General features: G+C 43.0%; 2 protein-coding genes across 4 annotated transcripts in view; one reads left to right on the top strand and one right to left on the bottom strand.

Annotated features, from left to right (window-relative positions):
• The first annotated feature begins 3,950 nt into the window (after positions 1 to 3,950).
• On the top strand, positions 3,951 to 8,100 carry LOC117981296 (thioredoxin-interacting protein-like). The gene is made up of 8 exons (XM_034965524.3): positions 3,951 to 4,515; positions 5,059 to 5,131; positions 5,244 to 5,391; positions 5,505 to 5,607; positions 5,736 to 5,992; positions 6,099 to 6,255; positions 6,369 to 6,520; positions 6,650 to 8,100. The coding sequence occupies exons 1-8, from the start codon at positions 4,266 to 4,268 to the stop codon at positions 6,683 to 6,685; spliced, it is 1,176 nt and encodes a 391-aa protein (XP_034821415.2). The 5' UTR covers positions 3,951 to 4,265; the 3' UTR covers positions 6,686 to 8,100.
• Positions 5,883 to 22,478, bottom strand: part of LOC117981392 (myomegalin-like) — a 46,510-nt gene continuing 29,914 nt past the window's right edge. For 2 of the 3 annotated variants that reach the window (XM_063606116.1, XM_063606118.1), the window contains exons 5-7: positions 19,877 to 20,020; positions 18,652 to 18,790; positions 16,645 to 18,346 (exon numbers count right to left, since the gene is read on the bottom strand). In XM_063606116.1, coding sequence (XP_063462186.1) covers positions 18,033 to 18,346; positions 18,652 to 18,790; positions 19,877 to 20,020 — 597 coding nt within the window. In that variant the 3' untranslated portion in view covers positions 16,645 to 18,032. The other variant, XM_063606121.1, reaches the window with a different exon arrangement.

Here is a 22,478-nt window from a genome sequence, read left to right as displayed (position 1 = left end):
GGGGTGATCTTCTTGAATTCCTGGCCTCAAGTGATCTTCCCATTTCAGCCTCCCAAAGTGCTGGGATTACAGGCATGAGCCACCACACCTGGCTTACAATTGTTAATTGATTCTTATTGATCTATGACTTGGGGCAGTCTTCAAACTCTTAATTTGCCTCTAAATTCCTTAGGGAAAAAATTGAAAGGGAAAAGGGTGCCTATAATCCCAGCACTTTGGGAGGCCGAGGTAGGCGGACTGCTTGAGCAGGAGTTTGAGACCAGCCCGGCCAACATGGTGAAACCCCATCTCTACCAAAAATACAAAAATTACCTAGGCGTGGTGGAGCACATCTGTAGTCCCAGCTACTCGGGAGGCTGAGGTGGGAGAATCACTTGAGCCTGGGATGCGGAGGTTTCAGTGAGCCAAGTGACACTGCATTCCAACCTGGTTGAGAGTGAGCCCCTATGTGGAAAAAAAAAGAGAGAGAGAAAGGAAAATGGGTAAGGGTAAAAGGGAAGTTTACAGAGTAGAGGTGAGAGAAGTGATTAAAAGGACCAAGAAAGGGCTTTGTTCTGCATTAAGAACTATGAGTCTTCATGTTCTAAATGTTTGTCAGGCCAGAGGTTAAAGAAAAGAGAAATGCAATCAATGTCTTGTCTCTGACTGGCAACAAAGTGCTGAGGGCACTTCCCTCCCTGAAACTGCTGGCTTTATTCTGTCACTTGCAGTAAAGCAAACAAACAACAATCACCACTTGGTTTCCTGTTGGCACTGGGACTGAAGAGGGTAGAGAAGGGGCAGATACAGATGATCCAACTTGCAAAACTCTTTGACTGTGCCCTACTTTGCTGTTCCTCCTTGGCCCACCCCTTTTCCCAAACCTCGCAAGTGTTTTTATACCCTGAATTTAGGACAAGAGTTTACAAAATTTCTTTCTTCTTAGACCCAAGAACTGGGAAAGGAGAATCGGGGCAGGTTTTTATCAGAATACCAGGTTACAAGGTGAAAGGTCGTAAACAACTGTGTCCAGGAGGACTCCACTTCACAACATGCCTTGGCTACAGGCCTGGTAGGCAGCAGCTGCTGCCAAAGCTAAATAATTTTTTGGCATTTAAAGGAACCCAGGCATAACACAGAGCAACGTAGTCTGTAGTGAGCTCTGCAAATGGGAAGATACAAGGAAACCAGAGCCCAGAAGAGAAACTTAGAACGAGAGAATTGTCATAGGATTTTTTAAAACTCAGCAATTCAGTACTTCAGAGATGTGCCCAAATAAATATCTAATAAATTGAAAGGGAAAAGGGTGCCTATAATCCCAGCACTTTGGGAGGCCGAGGTAGGCGGACTGCTTGAGCAGGAGTTTGAGACCAGCCTGGCCAACATGGTGAAACCCCATCTCTACCAAAAATACAAAAATTACCTAGGCGTGGTGGAGCACATCTGTAGTCCCAGCTACTCGGGAGGCTGAGGTGGGAGAATCACTTGAGCCTGGGATGCGGAGGTTTCAGTGAGCCAAGTGACACTGCATTCCAACCTGGTTGAGAGTTGGATGTCTTAAGATGTCCCATATTACCACCACCCTGATCCATCACTAGCCACCATCTTTCCTATTCCCTCAAAATGTATGTAGTTAAGATTTAACAATATTTAACAATATTGACTATGTAGTTAACAATATTGATTCATATATTTGTCAGCATTTTGATGTTTGATAGTTACACTTTCATACCCATCAAACTAAACGTTCTCCCAGAAGCCACAATTTTGAACTTTTAAAATTACTTCAGTCAGGCCAGGCACAGTGGCTCACGCCTGTAATCCCAGCACTTTGGGAGGCCAAGGCGGGTGGATCACCTGAGGTCAGGAGTTCAAGACCATCTTGGGCAACATGGTGAAACCCCATCTCTACTAAAAATACAAAAATTAGCTGGGCGTGGTGATGCATGCCTGTAATGCCAGGTACTCAGGAGGCTGAGGCGGAGAATCGCTCTAACCCAGGAGGCAGAGGTTGCAGTGAGCTGGGGTCAGGCCACTGCACTCCAGCCTAGGCAACAAAGCAAGATTCCACCTTAAAAAAAAATTACTTCAGTCAGAGTTCCACCTCCTCTGCTCCCAGTAACTCAATCAATATTGTTAACCAACTGAAAACACCTCAAGCCTAGCTGGTTAAGTTTCTAGAACAGGGTGCCGCCTCAAACACACCCTAAGGATCAACATGTTCCTGGGGTTTCATGCATGTGTGTGTTTTCCAAGAGACTCATGATGCCTATTCTTGAGCTTGCTTAATATTGGGGTTGAGTTGTAACTCTCGTTAGCCTTAGGGTGTCAATCCAGCTAGGCTGTCTGAGGAAGGAAGAAGGCTCTTTAACAGCAATGAATAGGTTTTTTTTTTTTTTTGCTGATTGGGTAGGGTTTCAATATACTTGAATGCTTCTTAATTACCTCCCCATCTCAATCTTGGGACATTATCTTCCTCTTTCCAGCACAAGGAATTAAATAATAATCTTCTGATACCCCAGCACAGATATAGGAAGGGTCAATGAATCAAAAGGAGGAAGAATCCCTGCACTTTTGCATACAGGTTTTTCCTATTACATTTAAGAGTAAGTTCTCAGTACTCAGCTCCTAAAGCATCTCACAGCCAGCAGGGGAAAATCCATCTGACAGCTGGCCAAACGAAACCAACAAAGAATGAAGACAGAGGGTAGGGTCTCTTCTGGCTTGAATTTATAGTGCTCTGTTGACCGATCTTTCTTCTGTTTTCCTTCTTACTGTTTTCTAAACCGTTTAGGGAAAAACCTTTGAAAATATTTTTTAAAATTGTTCCTTCAAACAGGTGTGTGGCCATCTCTCCACTGAAAATTTGGATATAAACAAGAGGACTTTCTCACTTTTAACCAGATTTATGGATGTACATTTGATTTAGTGAGTTGGGAGAGGGGATGGAGACAAGAAAGAGTGAACATAACTGGAAAAAAGTGAAAAGAGTGAAGCATCCTTTTTTTCCCCCTTTTCCTTTTCCTCCAGAAGCAGGTAGGAAGTGGGAGATAATGAGCGCCTGGACACACCTCACTAAAGAGGTAATGAGGTAAATGGGGAACACAGACAAAGTGTTCCCCAACTTTGCAGGTAGAAATTGAAGAGATGACAGGATAAGCAACAGGATGTAAACACGCCCCTCCTATTTCCGTTCCACAGAACAGAGAGAACAGAAGAGAGGGTACAAGCTGGGGGTGGGTGACGAACAGCACAGGCACGCAGCCCCCAGCCCTAGCCCCAAGGGACTGGAACGGGAAGGAGAAGACATCAGTCCTACACACACAATGAGGCCTGAAAGTTCTCCTTTCTCTCAGAGACGGTGGTGTTTTTTATACTTAATAGGGATGCGGGGCAAGAGAAGGACAAAGGGCTGTTCCTGAACAGTAACACCAAGCATTCTGCGCTCCACAGCCCCAAACCTGAAAGTATTCTTGGAGCTATGGGATTTTCACACACTTGCTATTTATGAGCCAGGAATAACGACAGGCTCTAAAGTAACTGCACTGGCTAAGACTAGGCATGAAATTCCCTCATAAGCACATTTTCCTTTTACCTCAAAACACCGCTCTCAGACCAGAAACGTCCACACCCACCCTCCGATGGCCTGTCGCCCTGGCTAGGTTTTAGGGTCAATGGGATCCTCCTTCCACTGGACCCGGGAGAAGACGCTCAACAGCCCCCTCCTTCCCCTCCTTCCTCTCCTTCCCCCCTCCCTGTGCCGCTCCAGAGCGCAACAACCATTTTCCCCGCCAGGAGCACACCGTGTCCACGCGCCGCAGCGATCTCACTGATTGGTCGGGCTCCTGGTAAACAAGGACCGGGCAGCCAATGGGAGGGATGTGCACGAGGGCAGCACGAGCCTCCGGGCCAGCGCTCGCGTGGCTCTTCTGGCCCGGGCTACTATATAGAGACGTTTCCGCCTCCTGCTTGAAACTAACCCCTCTTTTTCTCCAAAGGAGTGCTTGTGGAGATCGGATCTTTTCTCCAGCAATTGGGGGAAAGAAGGCTTTTTCTCTGAATTCGCTTAGTGTAACCAGCAGCGTATATTTTTTAGGCGCCTTTTCGAAAACCTAGTAGTTAATATTCATTTGTTTAAATCTTATTTTATTTTTAAGCTCAAACTGCTTAAGAATACCTTAATTCCTTAGAGTGAAATAATTTTTTGCAAAGGAGTTTCCTCGATTTGGAGCTTTTTTTTTTCTTCCACCGTCATTTCTAACTCTTAAAACCAACTCAGTTCCATCATGGTGATGTTCAAGAAGATCAAGTCTTTTGAGGTGATCTTTAACGACCCTGAAAAGGTGTACGGCAGTGGCGAGAAGGTGGCTGGCCGGGTGATAGTGGAGGTGTGTGAAGTTACTCGTGTCAAAGCCGTTAGGATCCTGGCTTGCGGAGTGGCTAAAGTGCTTTGGATGCAGGGATCCCAGCAGTGCAAACAGACTTCGGAGTACCTGCGCTATGAAGACACGCTTCTTCTGGAAGACCAGCCAACAGGTAAGCGGCCCAATTCATTGTTGGAGGGTGAAAGCTAATTAGAGAAGAGAATTGAATACACAAAACCTGTACGAAATGTTTTAAGTTGCTCAGTTTGAGTGGTTTGAATTACGTGTTGTTGCTTCCTTTTTTCTGTTTTAATTTGCAGACATTCTCCGCCCCTCCCCCCCAAAAAAGGGTGATTTGTACAATTTTTTATGGTGCTGTGGTCCTAAAGGGGATCCTGAGGGGCGTTGCCTCGGGTAGTTAAAGTCTTATGTGTGCATAAGTTGCTTATTCTTTGTCTACTTCCTGTTTGAGATGTTAGTAGAGAACTGTCCTGGGTGAATCTTTCAGTATTGCAGGGCTTGGCAACTTGCTGCCCGACAAAATACATCAGAATTTCGCTTTAAGAACAATATGGGATGGATTAAAAAATATATATATGGGATGAAATTGGGGGTACTTCAATACCTTGCATGCCACCCAAGCATTCCTTATCACACAGATGCATTTTAAGTGTAACAGGAAGCCTAATGGCTACTCGATTTTCTTTCCCTTCAGGTGAGAATGAGATGGTGATCATGAGACCTGGAAACAAATATGAGTACAAGTTCGGCTTTGAGCTTCCTCAGGGGTAAATATCAGCTAAATGCATCTTTGAACTTTTCTGTCTAAAATATCTTGCCCTCCTTTGATCACTTACTGTTCTTGGAGAGCGTTTTAAAATTTTCATTTTCTTGACACAGGCCTCTGGGAACATCCTTCAAAGGAAAATATGGGTGTGTAGACTACTGGGTGAAGGCTTTTCTTGACCGCCCGAGCCAGCCAACTCAAGAGACAAAGAAAAACTTTGAAGTAGTGGATCTGGTGGATGTCAATACCCCTGATTTAATGGTGAGATCCATTTTAAAGATTCTATTCTCCTGGGTCATGAGGATGATAAATCAGACGTCTTGGGCATTAGATTGAAGCATCTCAAAACACCTTTTTATCCCCTTCTATTATAGGCACCTGTGTCTGCTAAAAAGGAAAAGAAAGTTTCCTGCATGTTCATTCCTGATGGGCGGGTGTCTGTCTCTGCTCGAATTGACAGAAAAGGATTCTGTGAAGGTAAAATCCTAGTGCTTATGGCAGTTAAAACAGGAACTGGGTTTAGGGGCAAGGGCATGGGACTGGGGTAGAGGAAGTGTCATTAACTATACTGAGTATCAGTAAGTTTTCATCTTTCTCATTGCTAGGTGATGAGATTTCCATCCATGCTGACTTTGAGAATACATGTTCCCGAATTGTGGTCCCCAAAGCTGCCATTGTGGCCCGCCACACGTACCTTGCCAATGGCCAGACCAAGGTGCTGACTCAGAAGTTGTCATCAGTCAGAGGCAATCATATTATCTCAGGGACATGCGCATCATGGCGTGGCAAGAGCCTTCGGGTTCAGAAGATCAGGCCTTCTATCCTGGGCTGCAACATCCTTCGAGTTGAATATTCCTTACTGGTGGGTAGATGCAGGGTGGCTTCAGCAGAGAAATTGTTCATCTGTTACCACAACTGTCTTGTTTCTCCAGACCTCTGGTGTAATAAACTGCCATCTTCCTTTCTAGATCTATGTTAGCGTTCCTGGATCCAAGAAGGTCATCCTTGACCTGCCCCTGGTAATTGGCAGCAGATCAGGTCTAAGCAGCAGAACATCCAGCATGGCCAGCCGAACCAGCTCTGAGATGAGTTGGGTAGATCTGAACATCCCTGATACCCCAGAAGGTGAGCCAGACCTAATGTCTTTTCTTTCTTTCTGGTCTACCTGGGTTTGTAAAATTGTGATGGTCCAGCATTTCTTGGGCAAGATTCTTATGTGGCCATATTTTCTTTTCTAGCTCCTCCCTGCTATATGGATGTCATTCCTGAAGATCACCGATTGGAGAGCCCAACCACTCCTCTGCTAGATGACATGGATGGCTCTCAAGACAGCCCTATCTTTATGTATGCCCCTGAGTTCAAGTTCATGCCACCACCGACTTATACTGAGGTGAGGATTGTCATTTTTACTGTTAAATTTGTCCTAAGCTTTCTATAAGAAGTTGACTTAGATGGATTGCTAAACTGGTTTGTTCTTTTTGTTCTTACCTGAACTGAAATAGTCCGTTTCTTTCTTTAGGTGGATCCCTGCATCCTCAACAACAATGTGCAGTGAGCATGTGGAAGAAAAGAAGCAGCTTTACCTGCTTGTTTCTTTTTGTCTCTCTTCCTGGACACTCACTTTTTCAGAGACTCAACAGTCTCTGCAATGGAGTGTGGGTCCACCTTAGCCTCTGACTTCCTAATGTAGGAGGTGGTCAGCAGGCAATCTCCTGGGCCTTAAAGGATGCGGACTCATCCTCAGCCAGCGCCCATGTTGTGATACAGGGGTGTTTGTTGGATGGGTTTAAAAATAACTAGAAAAACTCAGGCCCATCCATTTTCTCAGATCTCCTTGAAAATTGAGGCCTTTTCGATAGTTTTGGGTCAGGTAAAAATGGGCTCCTGGCATAAGCTTTTCAAGGTTTTTTGGAGGCTTTTTGTAAATTGTGATAAGAACTTTGGACCTTGAACTTATGTATCATGTGGAGAAGAGCCAATTTAACAAACTAGGAAGATGAAAAGGGAAATTGTGGCCAAAACTTTGGGAAAAGGAGGTCCTTAAAATCAGTGTTTCCCCTTTGTGCACTTGTAGAAAAAAAAGAAAAACCTTCTAGAGCTGATTTGATGGACAATGGAGAGAGCTTTCCCTGTGATTATAAAAAAGGAAGCTAGCTGCTCTACGGTCATCTTTGCTTAGAGTATACTTTAACCTGGCTTTTAAAGCAGTAGTAACTGCCCCACCAAAGGTCTTAAAAGCCATTTTTGGAGCCTATTGCACTGTGTTCTCCTACTGCAAATATTTTCATATGGGAGGATGGTTTTCTCTTCATGTAAGTCCTTGGAATTGATTCTAAGGTGATGTTCTTAGCACTTTAATTCCTGTCAAATTTTTTGTTCTCCCCTTCTGCCATCTTAAATGTAAGCTGAAACTGGTCTACTGTGTCTCTAGGGTTAAGCCAAAAGACAAAAAAAATTTTACTACTTTTGAGATTGCCCCAATGTACAGAATTATATAATTCTAACGCTTAAATCATGTGAAAGGGTTGCTGCTGTCAGCCTTGCCCACTGTGACTTCAAACCCAAGGAGGAACTCTCGATCAAGATGCCCAACCCTGTGATCAGAACCTCCAAATACTGCCATGAGAAACTAGAGGGCAGGTCTTCATAAAAGCCCTTTGAACCCCCTTCCTGCCCTGTGTTAGGAGATAGGGATATTGGCCCCTCACTGCAGCTGCCAGCACTTGGTCAGTCACTCTCAGCCATAGCACTTTGTTCACTGTCCTGTGTCAGAGCACTGAGCTCCACCCTTTTCTGAGAGTTATTACAGCCAGAAAGTGTGGGCTGAAGATGGTTGGTTTCATGTTTTTGTATTATGTATCTTTTTGTATGGTAAAGACTATATTTTGTACTTAACCAGATATATTTTTACCCCAGATGGGGATATTCTTTGTAAAAAATGAAAATAAAGTTTTTTTAATGGAAAAAAAATGTCTGTGAGATGGCTTTGGAAAAGTTTTTGGAAAGAAGTTGTGTCTAAAGGAGTTTTCCTCTACTTAACAATCCACACTAATGAAAACCTTGTGGAGAAAACACTCCCTATGGACCCTAAGGAATGTCGGCAGAGTGGGGGCTAGAAGGTGAAGAGGGAAAAGAACATCAATGCCACTGCACTCCAGCCAGCAAAACCCTGTCTCTACAAAATTCTGGGTTGAAAAGAATTTTCAACCCAGAATTTCATATCCAGCCAAACAAAGCTTCATAAGTGAAGGAGAAATTAATCCTTTACAGAGAAGCAAATGCTGAGAGATTTTGTCACCACCAGGCCTGCCTTACAAGAGCTCCTAAAGGAAGCACTAAACATGGAAAGGAACAACCGGTACCAGCCACTGCAAAAACATGCCAAACTGTAAAGACCATTGACGCTAGGAAGAAACTGCATCAACTAACGGGCGACATAACCAGCTAACATCATAATGACAGGATCAAATTCACACATAACAATATTAACCTTAAATGTAAATGGGCTAAATGCCCCAGTTAAAAAACACAGAATGGCAAATTGGATAAAGAGTCAAGACCCATCAGTGTGCTGTACTCAGGAAACCCATCTCACATGCAGAGACACAGATAGGCTCAAAATAAAGGGATGGAGGAAGATCTACCAAGCAAATGGAAAACAAAAAAAGGCAGGGGTTGCAATCCTAGTCTCTGAAAAAACAGACTTTAAACCAACAAAGATCAAAAGAGACAAAGAAGGTCACTACATAATGGTAAAGGGATCAATTCAACAAGAAGAGCTAACTATCCTAAATATATATGCACCCAATACAGGAGCACCCAGATTCATAATGCAAGTCCTTAGAGATCTACAAAGAGGCTTAGACTCCCACACAATAATAATGGGAGACTTTAACACCCCACTGTCAACATTAGACAGATCAACAAGACAGAAAGTTAACAAGGATATCCAGGAATTGAATTCGGCTCTGCATCAAGTGGACCTAATAGACATCTACAGAACTCTCCACCCCAAATCAACACAATATACATTCTTCTCAGCACCACACTGCACCTATTCCAAAATTGACCACATAGTTGGAAGAAAAGCACTCCTCAGAAAATGTAAAAGAACAGAAATTATAACAAACTGTCTCTCAGACCACAGTGCAATCAAATTAGAACTCAGGGTTAAGAAACTCACTCAAAACCACTCAATTACATGGAAACTGAACAACCTGCTCCTGAATGACTACTGGGTAAATAATGAAATGAAGGCAGAAATAAAGAGGTTCTTTGGAACCCACGGGAACAAAGACACAACATACCAGAACCTCTGGGATGCATTTAAAGTAGTGTGTAGAGGGAAATTTATAGCACTAAATGCCCACAAGAGAAAGCATGAAAGATCTAAAATCGACACCCTAACATCACAATTAAAGAACCAGAGAAGCAAGAGCAAACACATTCAAAAGCTAGCAGAAAGCAAGAAATAACTAAGATCAGAGCAGAGCTGAAGGATATAGAGACATAAAAATCCCTTCAAAAAATCAATGAATCCAGGAGCTGGTTTTCTGAAAAGATCAACAAAATGGATAGATCACTAGCAAGACTAATAAAGAAGAAAAGAGAGAAGAATCAAATAGACGCAATAAAAAATGATAAAGGGGATATCACCACCTATCCTACAGAAATACAAACTACCTTCAGAGAATACTATAAACACCTCTATGCAAATAAACAAGAAAATCTAGAAGAAATGGATAAATTTCTTGACACATACACCCTCGCAAGACTAAACCAGCAAGAAGTTGAATCTCTGAATAGACGAATAACAGGCTCTGAAATTCAGGCAATAATTAATAGCTTACCAACCAAAAAAAGTCCAGGACCAGAAGAATTCACAGCTGAATTCTATCAGAGGTACAAGGAGGAGCTGATATCATTCCTTCTGAAACTATTCCAATCAATGGAAAAAGAGGGAATCCTCCCTAACTCATTTTATGAGGCCAGCATCATCCTGATAGCAAAGCCTGGCAGAGACACAACAAAAAAGGAGAATTTTAGACCAATATCCCTGATGAACATCGATGCAAAAATCCTCAATAAAATACTGGCAAACTTAATCCAGCAACACATCGACAAGCTTATCCACCATGATCAAATCGGCTTCATCCCTGGGATGCAAGGCTGGTTCAACATACACAAATCAATAAACGTAATCCAGCATATAAACAGAACCAATGACAAAAACCACATGATTATTTCAATGGATGCTGAAAAGGCCTTCGACAAAACTCAACAGCCCTTCATGCTAAAAACTCTCAATAAATTAGGTATTGATGGGACGTATCTAAAAATGAGAGCTATTTATGACAAACCTACAGCCAATATCATACTGAATAGGCAAAACCTGGAAGCATTCCCTTTGAAAACTGGCACAAGACAGGGATGCCCTCTCCCACCACTCCTATTCAACATAGTGTTGGAAGTTCTGGCCAGGGCAATCAGGTAGGAGAAATAAATAAAGGGTATTCAATTAGGAAAAGAGGAAGTCAAATTGTCCCTGTTTGCAGATGACATGATTGTATATCTAGAACCCCCCATCACCTCAGCCCAAAATCTCCTTAAGCTGATAAGCAACTTCAGCAAAGTCTCAGGATACAAAATCAATGTGCAAAAATCACAAGCATTATTATACACCAATAGCAGACAAACAGAGAGCCAAATCATGAGTGAACGCCCATTCACAATTGCTTCAAAGAGAATAAAATACCTGGGAATCCAACTTACAAGCGATGTGAAGGACTTCTTCAAGAAGAACTACAAACCACTGCTCAATGAAATAAAAGACGACACAAACAAATGGAAGAACATTTCATGCTCTTGGATAGGAAGAATCAATATTGTGAAAATGGCCATATAGCCCAAGGAAATTTATAGTTTCAATGCCATCCCCATCAAGCTACCAATGACTTTCTTCACAGAATTAGAAAAAACTACTTTAAAGTTCATATGGAACCAAAAAAGAGCCTGCATTGCCAAGTCAATCCTAAGCCAAAAGAACAAAGCTGGAGGCATCACGCTACCTGACTTCAAACTATACTACAAGGCTACAGTAAACAAAACAGCATGGTACTGGTACCAAAACAGAGATATAGACCAATGGAACAGAACAGAGGCCTCAGAAATAACAGCACACATCTACAGCTATCTGATCTTTGACAAACCTGACAAAAATAAGCAATAGGGAAAAGATTCCCTATTTAACAAATGGTGCTGGGAAAACTGGCTAGCCATATGTAGAAAGCTGAAACTGGATCCCTTCCTTACACCTTATACAAAAATTAATTTAAGGTGGATTAAAGACTTAAATGTTAGATGTAAAACCATAAAAACCCTAGAAGAAAACCTAGGCAATACCATTCAGGACATAGGCATGGGCAAGGACTTCATGTCTAAAACACCAAAAGCAATGGCAACAAAAGCCAAAATTGACAACTGGGATCTAATTAAACTAAAGAGCTTCTGCACAGCAAAACAAACTACCATCAGAGTGAACAGGCAACCTACGGAATGGGAGAAAATTTTTGCAATCTACTCATCTGACAAAGGGCTAATATCCAGAATCTACAAAGAACTCAAACAAATTTACAAGAAAAAAACAAACAACCCCATCAAAAAGTGGGCAAAGAGTATGAACAGACACTTCTCAAAAGAAGACATTTATGCAGCCAACAGACACATGACAAAATGCTCATCATCACTGGCCATCAGAGAAATGCAAATCAAAACCACAATGAGATATCATCTCACACCAGTTAGAATGGTGATCATTAAAAAGTCAGGAAACAACAGGTGCTGGAGAGGATGTGGAGAAACAGGAACACTTTTACACTGTTGGTGGGACGTAAACTAGTTCAAGCATTGTGGAAGACAGTGTGGCAATTCCTCAGGGATCTAGAACTAGACATACCATTTGACCCAGCCATCCCATTATTGGGTATATACCCAAAGGAATATAAATCATGCTGCTATAAAGACACATGCACATGTATGTTTGTTGTGGCACTACTCACAATAGCAAAGACTTGGAACTAACCCAAATGTTCATCAATGATATATTGGATTAAGAAAATGTGGCACATATACACCATGGAATACTATGCAGCCATAAAAAAGGATGAGTTCATGCCATTTGTAGGGACATGGATGAAGCTGGAAACCATCATTCTCAGCGAACTATCGCAAGGACAAAAAACCAAACACCGCATGTTCTCACTCACAGGTGGGAATTGAACAATGAGAACACTTGGACACAGGAAGGGGAACATCACACACTGGGGCCTGTTGTGGGGTGGGGGGTCGGGGGAGGGATAGCATTAGGAGATATACCTAATATAAATGACAAGTTAATTGGTGCAGCTCACCAACATGGCACATGTATACATATGTAACAAAGCTGCATGTTGTGCACATGTACCCTAGAACTTAAAGTATAATAAAAATATATATATATATTGAAAAACAAAAAAAAGAGTCAAGACCCATCGGTGTGCTGTATTCAGGAGACCCATCACACGTGCAGAGACACACATAGGCTCAAAATAAAGGGATGGAGGAAGATCTACCAAGCAAATGGAAAGCAAAAAAAAGCAGGGGTTGCAATCCTGGTCTCTGATAAAATAGACTTTAAACCAACAAAGATCAAAGAGACAAAGAAGGCCATTACATAATGGTAAAAGGATCAATTCAACAAGAAGAGCTAACTATCCTAAATATATATGTACCCAATACAGGAGTGCCCAGATTCATAAAGCAAGTTCTTAGAGACCTAAAAAGAGACTTAGGCTCCCACACAATAATAATAGGAGACTTTAATACCCCACTGTCAATATTAGACAGATCAACGAGACAGAAAATTAACAAGGATATTCAGGACTTGAACTCAGCTCTACACCAAGCAGACCTAATAGACATCTACAGAACTCTCCACCCCAAATCAACAGAATATACATTCTTCTCAGCACCACATCACACTTATTCTAAAATTGACCACATATTTGGAAGTAAAACACTCCTCAGCAAATGTAAAAGAATAGAAATCACAACAAACTGTCTCTCAGACCACAGTGCAATCAAATTAGAACTCAGGATTAAGAAATTCAATCAAAACCACTCAACTACATGGAATTAACCTGCTCCTGAATGACTACTGGGTAAATAATGAAATGAAGGCAGAAACAAAGAGGTTCTTTGGAACCAATGAGAACAAAGACACAATGTACCAGAATCTCTTGGATACATTTAAAGCAGTGTGTAGAGGGAAATTTATAGCAGTAAATGCCCACAAGAGAAAGCAGGAAAGATCTAAAATCGACACCCTAACATCACAATTAAAAGAACCAGAGAAGCAAGAGCAAACACATTGAAAAGCTAGCAGAAAGCAAGATATAACTAAGATCAGAGCAGAACTGAAGGAGATAGAGACACAAAAATCCCTTCAAAAAAATCAATGAATCCAGGAGCTGGTTTTTTGAAAAAAATCAACAAAATGGATAGACCCGCTAGCAAGATTCATAAAGAAGAAAAGAGAGAAGAATCAAGTAGATGCAATAAAAAATGAAAAAAGGGATATCACTACTGATCCCACAGAAATACAAACTACTCTCAGAGAATACTATGACACCTCTATGCAAATAACCTAGAAAATCTAGAAGAAATGGATAAATTCCTGGATACATACAGCCTCCCAAAACTAAACCAGGAAGAACTCAAATCCTGGAATAGACCATTAACAGGTTCTGAAATTGAGGTGATAATTAATAGCCCACCAAGCAAAAAAATTCCAGGACCAGACAGATTCACAGCCAAATTCTACCAGAGGTAAAAAGAGAAGCTAGTACCATTCCTTCTGAAACTATTCCAATCAATAGAAAAAGAGGGAAACCTCCCTAACTCATTTTATGAGGCCAGCATCATCCTGATACCAAAGCCTGGCAGAGACAAAACAAAAAAAGATAATTTTAGGCCAATATCCCTAATGAACATCAATGTGAAAATCCTCAATAAAGTCCTGGCAAACCGAATCCAGCAGCACGTCAAACAGCTTATCCACCATGATCAAGTTGGCTTCATCCCTGGGATGCAAGGTTGGTTTGACATACACAAATCAACAAATGTAATCCATCACTTAAACAGAACCAACGACAAAAACCACATGATTATCTCAATAGATGCAGAAAAGGCCTTTGACAAAACTCAACAGCCTTTCATGCTAAAAACGCTCAATAAACTAGATATTGATTGAACATATCTCAAAATAATAAGAGCTATTTATGACAAGCCCACAGCCAATATCATACTGAATGGGCAAAAACTGGAAGCATTCCCTTTGAAAACTGGCACAAGACAGGGATGCCCTCTCTCACCACTCCTATTCAACACAGTATTGGAAGTTCTGGCCAGGGCAATCAGGCAAGAGAAAGAAATAAAGGGTATTCCATTAGGAAAAGAGGAAGTCAAATTGTCCCTGTTTGCAGATGACATGATTGTATATTTAGAAAACCCCATCGTCTCAGCCCCAAATCTCCTTAAGCTGATAAGCAACTTCAGCAAAATCTCAGGATACAAAATCAATGTGCAAAAATTAGAAGCATTCCTATACACCAAGAACAGACAAACAGAGAGCCAAATCATGAGTGAACTCCCATTCACAATTACTACAAAGAGAATAAAATATCTAGGAATCCAACTTACAAGGGACGTGAAGGACCTCTTCAAGGAGAACTACAAACCACTGCTCAATGAAATAAAAGAGGACACAAACAAATGGAAGAACATTCCATGCTCATGGATAGGAAGAATCAATATCATGAAAATGGCCATACTGCCCAAGGTAATTTATAGATTCAATGCCATCCCCATCAAGCTACCACTGACTTTCTTCATAGAACTGGAAAAAAACTACTTTAAACTTCATATGGAACCAAAAAAGGGCCCTCATAGCCAACATAATCTCAAGCAAAAAGAACAAAGCTGGAGGCATCATGCTACCTGACTTCAAACTATACTACAAGGCTACAGTAAACAAAACAGCATGGTACTGGTACCAAAACAGAGATATAGACCAATGGAACAGAACAGAGGCCTCAGAAATAACACCACACATCTACAACCATCTGATCTTTGACAAACCTGACAAAAACAAGCAATAGGGAAAGGATTCCCTATTTAATAAATGGTGCTGGGAAAACGGGCTAGCCATATGTAGAAAGCTGAAACTGGATCCATTCCTTACACCTTACACAAAAATTAACTCAAGATGGATTAAAGACTTAAATGTAAGTCATAACACCATGAAAACCCTAGAAGAAAACCTAGGTAGTACCATTCAGGACATAGGCATGGGCAAAGACTTCATGATTAAAACACCAAAAGCAATGGCAACAAAAGCCAAAATTGACAAATGGGATCTAATTAAACTAAAGAGCTTCTGCACAGCAAAACAAACTACCATCAGAGTGAACAGGCAACCTACAGAATGGGAGAAAATTTTTGCAATCTACTAATCTGACAAAGGGCTAATATCCAGAATCTACAAAGAACTTCAACAAATTTACAAGAAAAAAAAAACCATCAAAAAGTGGGCAAAGGATATGAAGAGACACTTCTCAAAAGAAGACATTTATGCAGCCAACAGACATATGAAAAAATGCTCATCATCACTGGTCATCAGAGAAATGCAAATCAAAACCACAATGAGATACCACTCATGCCAGTTAGAATGACGATCATTAAAAAGTCAGGAAACAACAGATGCTGTAGAGGATGTGGAGAAATAGGAACGCTTTTACACTGTTGGTGGGAGTATAAATTAGTTCAACCATTGTGGAAGACAGTGTGGCAATTCCTCAAGGATCTAGAACTAGAAATACCATTTGACCCAGGAATCTCATTACTGGGTATATACCCAAAGGATTATAAATCATGCTACTATAAAGACACGTGCACACCTATGTTTATTGAGGCACTATTCACAATAGCAAAGACTTGGAACTAACCCAAATGTCCATCAATAATAGACTAGATAAAGAAAATGTGGCACATATACACCAAAGAATACTATGCAGCCATAAAAAAGGATGAGTTCATGTGTCCTTTGCAGGGACATGGATGAAGCTAGAAATCATGATTCTCAGCAAAATATCACAAGGACACAAAACCAAACTCCGCATGTTCTCACTCTTAAGTGGGAGTTGACCAATGAGAACACATGGACACAGGGAGGGGAACATCACACACCGGGGCCTGTTGTGGGGTAGGGGGCTGGGGGAGGGATAGCATTAGGAGAGTTGATGGGTGCAGCAAACCAACATGGCACATGTATACCTATATAACAAAGGACTTTGTTACCAAAGGACTATGTATACCTATATAAGGACTTCTGGTGGCTGCACTTCTTGCATGGTTCCTGGAAAGCAAGGGTCACAAGGCTGGAGTACACAGCAGAGCCCTTAGGGATTTTACCTGCAGACAAAAATAAACCAAATCAGTGCCCTATACTGCCAGGCCCTACTGATGGCTACCTGAAACTGGAGTGAGAGCCACGTGGTGACCAAAGCCAGGAGCACAGTGAGAGCCAGTTAAGAGGATGAGCTAAGAGCATGCGCTGCAGTCTGGAGGAGCAACAGGTGCCCGAGGTTAGGGGGAGCCTCCCCACCTCCCTGTGTGCTGAGATCCCTGCTCCAATTCACTGCACACTGGGTGGCTGGATCCTACCACTCCCTCTTCAGGGGCCAGGTGACTCTCCAAATCACTTTGTCTCAGCAGAAAGAGGCCTTTGCCATCTCCACCCAAGAAAGAAGTGCTTAGCATGGAACATGCACATACAGAAACAGCCTGTTGTAGGAAGAAGAGGACACTCTGCAGGGAAGTCCTCTGTTAAGTTTATGTCCAGTCGCCATAATGAGGGTGTGGAGGGGCCAAGTCCACAGGGACCTCAGAGCTCAACTAAGTCCAGTTCCATCTTTGACAGATGAGGGTGCAGCAGTCTCACAGAGACTAAGGGACAAGCCAAAGCCACACAGCAGTTAGTGATAAGCCTGGGATTAGAACCGAGGCCTCAGGTCCTTCCCAGTGATCTATGGGAGGTGGAGGGGAAAGCTTCCACACTGGAGAAAGCCAGTGGATACTAGAGACTTTTGGGTTACCTTTTAGAGGATACTAGAGACTTTTTCGGTTACCTTTTCTGGGACAGGAATAAGGCTTTACACAGGCAATCCTGTAAGTGCTGCTCTAAAGAGGCTCAGGAAAGAGAAGAATTATCAGAGAAAAATAAAAGGGAATTAGTGAAAAAATAAAAAAAAAGAGCAAGTTAAACTGGCCCAAGTCATTTTTACACTATGGAGATCAACATTCTCTCAGGTTATGGTTTAGAAACATTTCTAGGAATATGCTGAATTGCTTATGGCAAAGCTTTGAAGTCCACGTTAAAAGGTTTAGTTTCTGATTTTTAAACCATTTCATATACCTCAAGTTTTTCTTCAAAGCACTTCCTAGGGAATGATTAACACTTAGTGTTTTATGTCGATAATGTCTGGTACATATGTAACATTCCGCCCCCACCCAAGGTTCAGTTGTTATTTATTAACAAATTCTCTTTTAGACCAATGAGACACAACAGATCTCTTTTGTCATGTTACTTAAAGATACATCAAAATCAAATTGCTGTTCTTAACCCAGGAGTATGCAGTGAAATCAGTTTATTAGGTTGCAAACTGCTTTTACTTTTTCATGAACAGTAGAACACATAACTGGCCTCAAGATCCCTCTAGCAAAAGCTCATTCAGAGGCAGACTCCTGAATGTCTAACAACTTCAAGAGTGAGCTGAATTGCATTTCTCCAGTCTCCGAACTTGGCATCAAAGAAGAAAAATTGGAGTAAAAAGGAGAGATGATGACAATGTGAGAGTGAACCAAGATACAGGGGCAGGAGCTGACGGGGTGGGAGGGTGATGGGAACAGAAACTATCAGGAAGCTCACTGAGGACCTGTGATCTTGCAAGTGGACTGGAAATCTTCTCCTGGAAGGCCAAAGCAGGCCAAGGGTCGCCTACAAGATCTGCTAACGGATGGTGATGGGTGGGGGACAGGCTTGGTGCCTCTGACTGGTGCAGTAGTTTCCTTACCTCTAAGTTAGTCCTTGCCTTCTTTAAAACATCATGTGTTCTGGTTACTGAAACAACAAAAGAGCACCACAGAGTAGAAATCACCAGCAGAAATTAACCCTACTTGCTTAGCGTGAGAATTCTAAAGCATTTATTTCTTTCTGGCTATTCAGCTTGGAGTCTCCTTCTATCCACCCCCTGTCCTCCCCTCCTTCTGCAGCCACAATTGCTCCTGGCACAGGAGGTTTGGGGACATCAAATCAGTCTCCACTCCCAACATCCCCAAGCCCCCCGATCACTTCTCATCTGAAGCACAAGCGGGGCATCGGGAAGACTGCCTGTTTCTTCCCCCATTCCCTCTCAGGGAACCTATGCTGGCTGACGATGAACTGCTCCATGCTCTCCTTCTGTTGGTTGGCGGTCTTCAGACGCTCAGCTGTGCTCTGAAGGAGCCGCTCCTGTTTGGATACTTTGGTTCTCAGTTCCAGAAGTTCCCTTTCTGTTGATTCTCCCTGGATAAGAGGAACAGACTCTTACTGACCAGGCAGAAGGCCTAAAGCACCCTGTGCTTTGTGGCTCTTTCCAGTTCAAAGAAGGATTCTACAATCTTCTCAACCCTCCTGAACTGGATTTCCTCCTTCACAGCCTCGAATACCTCCAGCTGAGGACAGTTCAGGATGAGGCCATTAGGCAGGAATAATGAGACTCTGGAATTCCCCATGCAGACTAGCACAGGCCTACACACCTGTAGCTTAAGAGAACCTCGCCTCAGGCTGGTATCAAACTCCCAACTCTGAAGAGGACCTTGCTTTAGTCCTGATATCAGTTCTGTCACTCTCCCTTCACAGGTAAGATTGAGAGTTCAGAAGTGTTATGCTGGGGAGAGAGATCTGGACTCAGGAAAGTTTGCAAGTTTGTAAATATTTGTGCCAACATGAAGATGGCACAACACCCTCTCCCTGGAATTAGCATAGTTGGATCCAAAAGGTATTGGTGACATTGACCTGGAAGTAGAATCCCTGGGGAGGGGATCCTGAAACCTACCTACACAAGGGTCTGCCAATCAGAGTTAGCCTGAGCTCTGAGCAGATCCTGAGGGGAGGCTGACTTTCCCCAGGCCTGGTCCAGCGATGCCAGCTTAAGTTGTATGTTGGGATTCCAGGCAGTGGCTAAAAAGGCTCAGTCTCATGGGGCATTCTGTGATCATTTGACCACGGGACCTGTGGGGTGGGAGATGGGTGCTAAAGCTTTAACTGAATTTCAGCTCATCCAAACTTCAGAGAGGTAAAGAAACTGAACATTTATGGATTGCCAGGGTTCTGATGTCTCCGCCTTCTCCACACTCCTTCCCCTTCTTCTTTGATTTCTTATCCAGGGTTCAGGGGGCTGGTGGGGAATGGGATGTATTTAGAGCTGCAATGAAAGCAGCCACCAAGGGTCAGAGATGTCCCTCCAGGGACACTCCTCTAAGTTCCTGTCTATCCCAATTCACTATGTGGCTCCTGATTTTCTGGAAAAGCTGTGACATTGAGGAGACAGAACAGTATTGGAGGGCAGGAGAACTGGGTTTGAACCGAGAAAGGACACTGGCATCTTACCACTTTGCCAGGCAGCACAGGGATGTGGGTGCTTGGCAGGGCCACTCTCCAGAACATGGTGAGGAGGGAAGCCGACTCCTCTAGGGCATGGTGCAGGGCACTGGTGCTGCTCCGAAGCTCATGAATGCCTTTGCTGCCTAGCACCTGGGGAAAGGTAACACCACAGGAGCGGAGAGATTACTTTCTTCCCCCTGCATGGGCTCAAGCTTCCTTTGTGAGTGAGGCGCAGAACATGGGCCTGCTTGAACCTGTGAAGCCCTCGCACAACCATTTGCAGCTCTCAGAACTAAGGTGCTGCTCCTTTTACCAGGAATGCCTTCCTCCACCTGCAGAACCCACAAGGCTTTCAAAACTCACCCCCCTTGCTATGTCCTCTATGAATCTGTTACCTTCCTTGCCTGAGATAAATGACCACATTTGCATTGGTGCTCTCACAGCACAGAGGATGATTTCTCATACTGCGCCTATAGCCCCGTACTGTGCTTATCTACTTGGGTGTGTGTCTTGCATTCCAGTGTGGGGGCTCCATGGAGGCAGGGCTGTCCCTATGCATCCATGGGTCTCCAGCAGCTCAGACAGCATAGCCACAGGTTCCTGGTCTCTCTCACTGGCAAGGTGCTCTCAGAAGCTTTGCTGACTGCCTTCCCTCCCCTATGCAGTCTGCACAAGGAAATGCCTTGGCTGCCAGGCTTCTCACCCCTTCCACATGTGGGGGCCATACACCTGCAAATCCTTCAGTTTCTGTCCATCCCATTGAGTCGACTCTGCCCACATATGGTCATGTGCCTGCATGACTGTGGTAGATAATAAGCTACCAAAGGCTGCTAGGCAATGCCACGTGTTTCTGTGGGGCTGAGGGGAAATATCCAGTCAGGTACATATGGAACAGAGCAGAACTCACAGTGAAAATAGGAGATAGAGAAGAAAGGGCCTGGCTGCTATGCACGGAAGAGGAAGCCTCAGCTGTTGAGAGATGCAAAGCATGAAAAAAACAAAAATGGTGGGAGAAGGAGTTAACATCAAAGGAAGAAAGGGCACAAGGAAAGAGTGCACCTAAAGCTTCAGGTGTGATTACCCCTGTGCCTTGGGCTTCAAGGCCAGGGAAGCTGCGCGCTGATCTCACAAGAGACACTATCTTTTTGACCAGCAGCTTGCCCTCCGCAATCTGCTGTCTTAGGGTACTGTAGTCATCAATGTGGCCAATGACATGGCGGCCATGCTTATTGGCAAAGGAGCCATCAGTAGCATCACCCTCCAGCTTGGGAGGGGTCTTCATTACTGGAGAAGTATCCAAACCCAAGCCTGAAAAAGAAAATGACAACACAACAGAATCTTCTGTTATTCATAATGATATCCTCAGTTTGCTCCAACTAAAAAAGAGGCAGGGAACAAGAAAAGGACGAGGCTGGGAACAAGAAAGGAAGCCTTGGAATGTACAAGGGTGGGGCAAAGTCCATAGAGATCTTCTGGCTTCTATAGTTTTATAACCTTTCTTACATTATCTCTTAATGATAAATTTGCCAGGAGACAATTTTTTCCTTATTGGCAAATGAAATAGGATGAATCATAAATAATAAGTTTCTGGGCAGAGAAGACACAGACAAGGAAATCAAGCTGGATACAGAGAGCATTTTCAAGAATAGAGAGATTATGGCACAATGAAGCAAAAACAGCAGTAGGAAAACTACAGGAGGATGAACAATGGCAAGAAAGGCAGCCACAGAAGGTGCAGGGAGTAGGGCTAAAGGCCTTGGGGCATGCAGAGAAAACTCTCTAAATACAGATAATATGTTTAGAGACAACAAAAGGTTGTTTGCATTAATCACTTTCCAACATCAGTCCCTGGGCCCTTTAGTTGCCATATTTACCATGTGTTCTGTTGATTATGGCCGTTTCTGAGCCAGGAGTAGAGGAAGCAGAGCTGGGGAGGACCAGAGCTGGGGAATTCATACCAACATCCCGGACTGGAGGGGACACAGCTGAATCTAGGGGGTAAAGGCAACCACAGTTTTCAGGAGCCCTGGAACACCCTGCACATGAAGCACATGCACACCTAGCCGTCCCCACTGAGACCTAAGGTGGCAGGACTCTCCTCTTACAGAATTATCCATACCCCACAAGCAAAAGCAAAAGCCCATGAGTCACTGAGTTCAGAATGTTTCCATTCTTCAGAACAAAAAGATATTCCTTTAATGGAGGGGTGTTCCACGAGAATGTAACTTCTAGTTTGAAAAATTATTAGGTGTATTTTAATAAACCGAGTCTTGAGTATAATTTGTGTGTGGTATCTAATACGATGCCCTGTAACTAAATGTAATATGTATAAATATACATAGTACATATTAAAATCTAGGATCAAGGAATGAATGGATTCATGGGGGACTAAACTCAACATTCTAGTCATCATTCAGATGAGGTAATACTGAAAAAAATTGACTTGTATGGGAAGAACGGAGAGAGAGGGCTTGGTGGGTTAACATTGTCTTGCTGGAGACTAAAAAGCAACCCTATGGTGGAGGAATTGGAAAATATCACAAAGAAGGTAGAAAAGGTCCTGCTCAGGCAAGTGTGGCCCAGTGCCTGCTTTCCAGCTCAGGCCTCG

Source organism: Pan paniscus, chromosome 1 (genome assembly GCF_029289425.2).
Source record: "Pan paniscus chromosome 1, NHGRI_mPanPan1-v2.0_pri, whole genome shotgun sequence".
Classification (NCBI taxonomy): Eukaryota; Metazoa; Chordata; class Mammalia; order Primates; family Hominidae; genus Pan; species Pan paniscus.
This window is presented reverse-complemented; position numbering and strand designations above follow the sequence as displayed.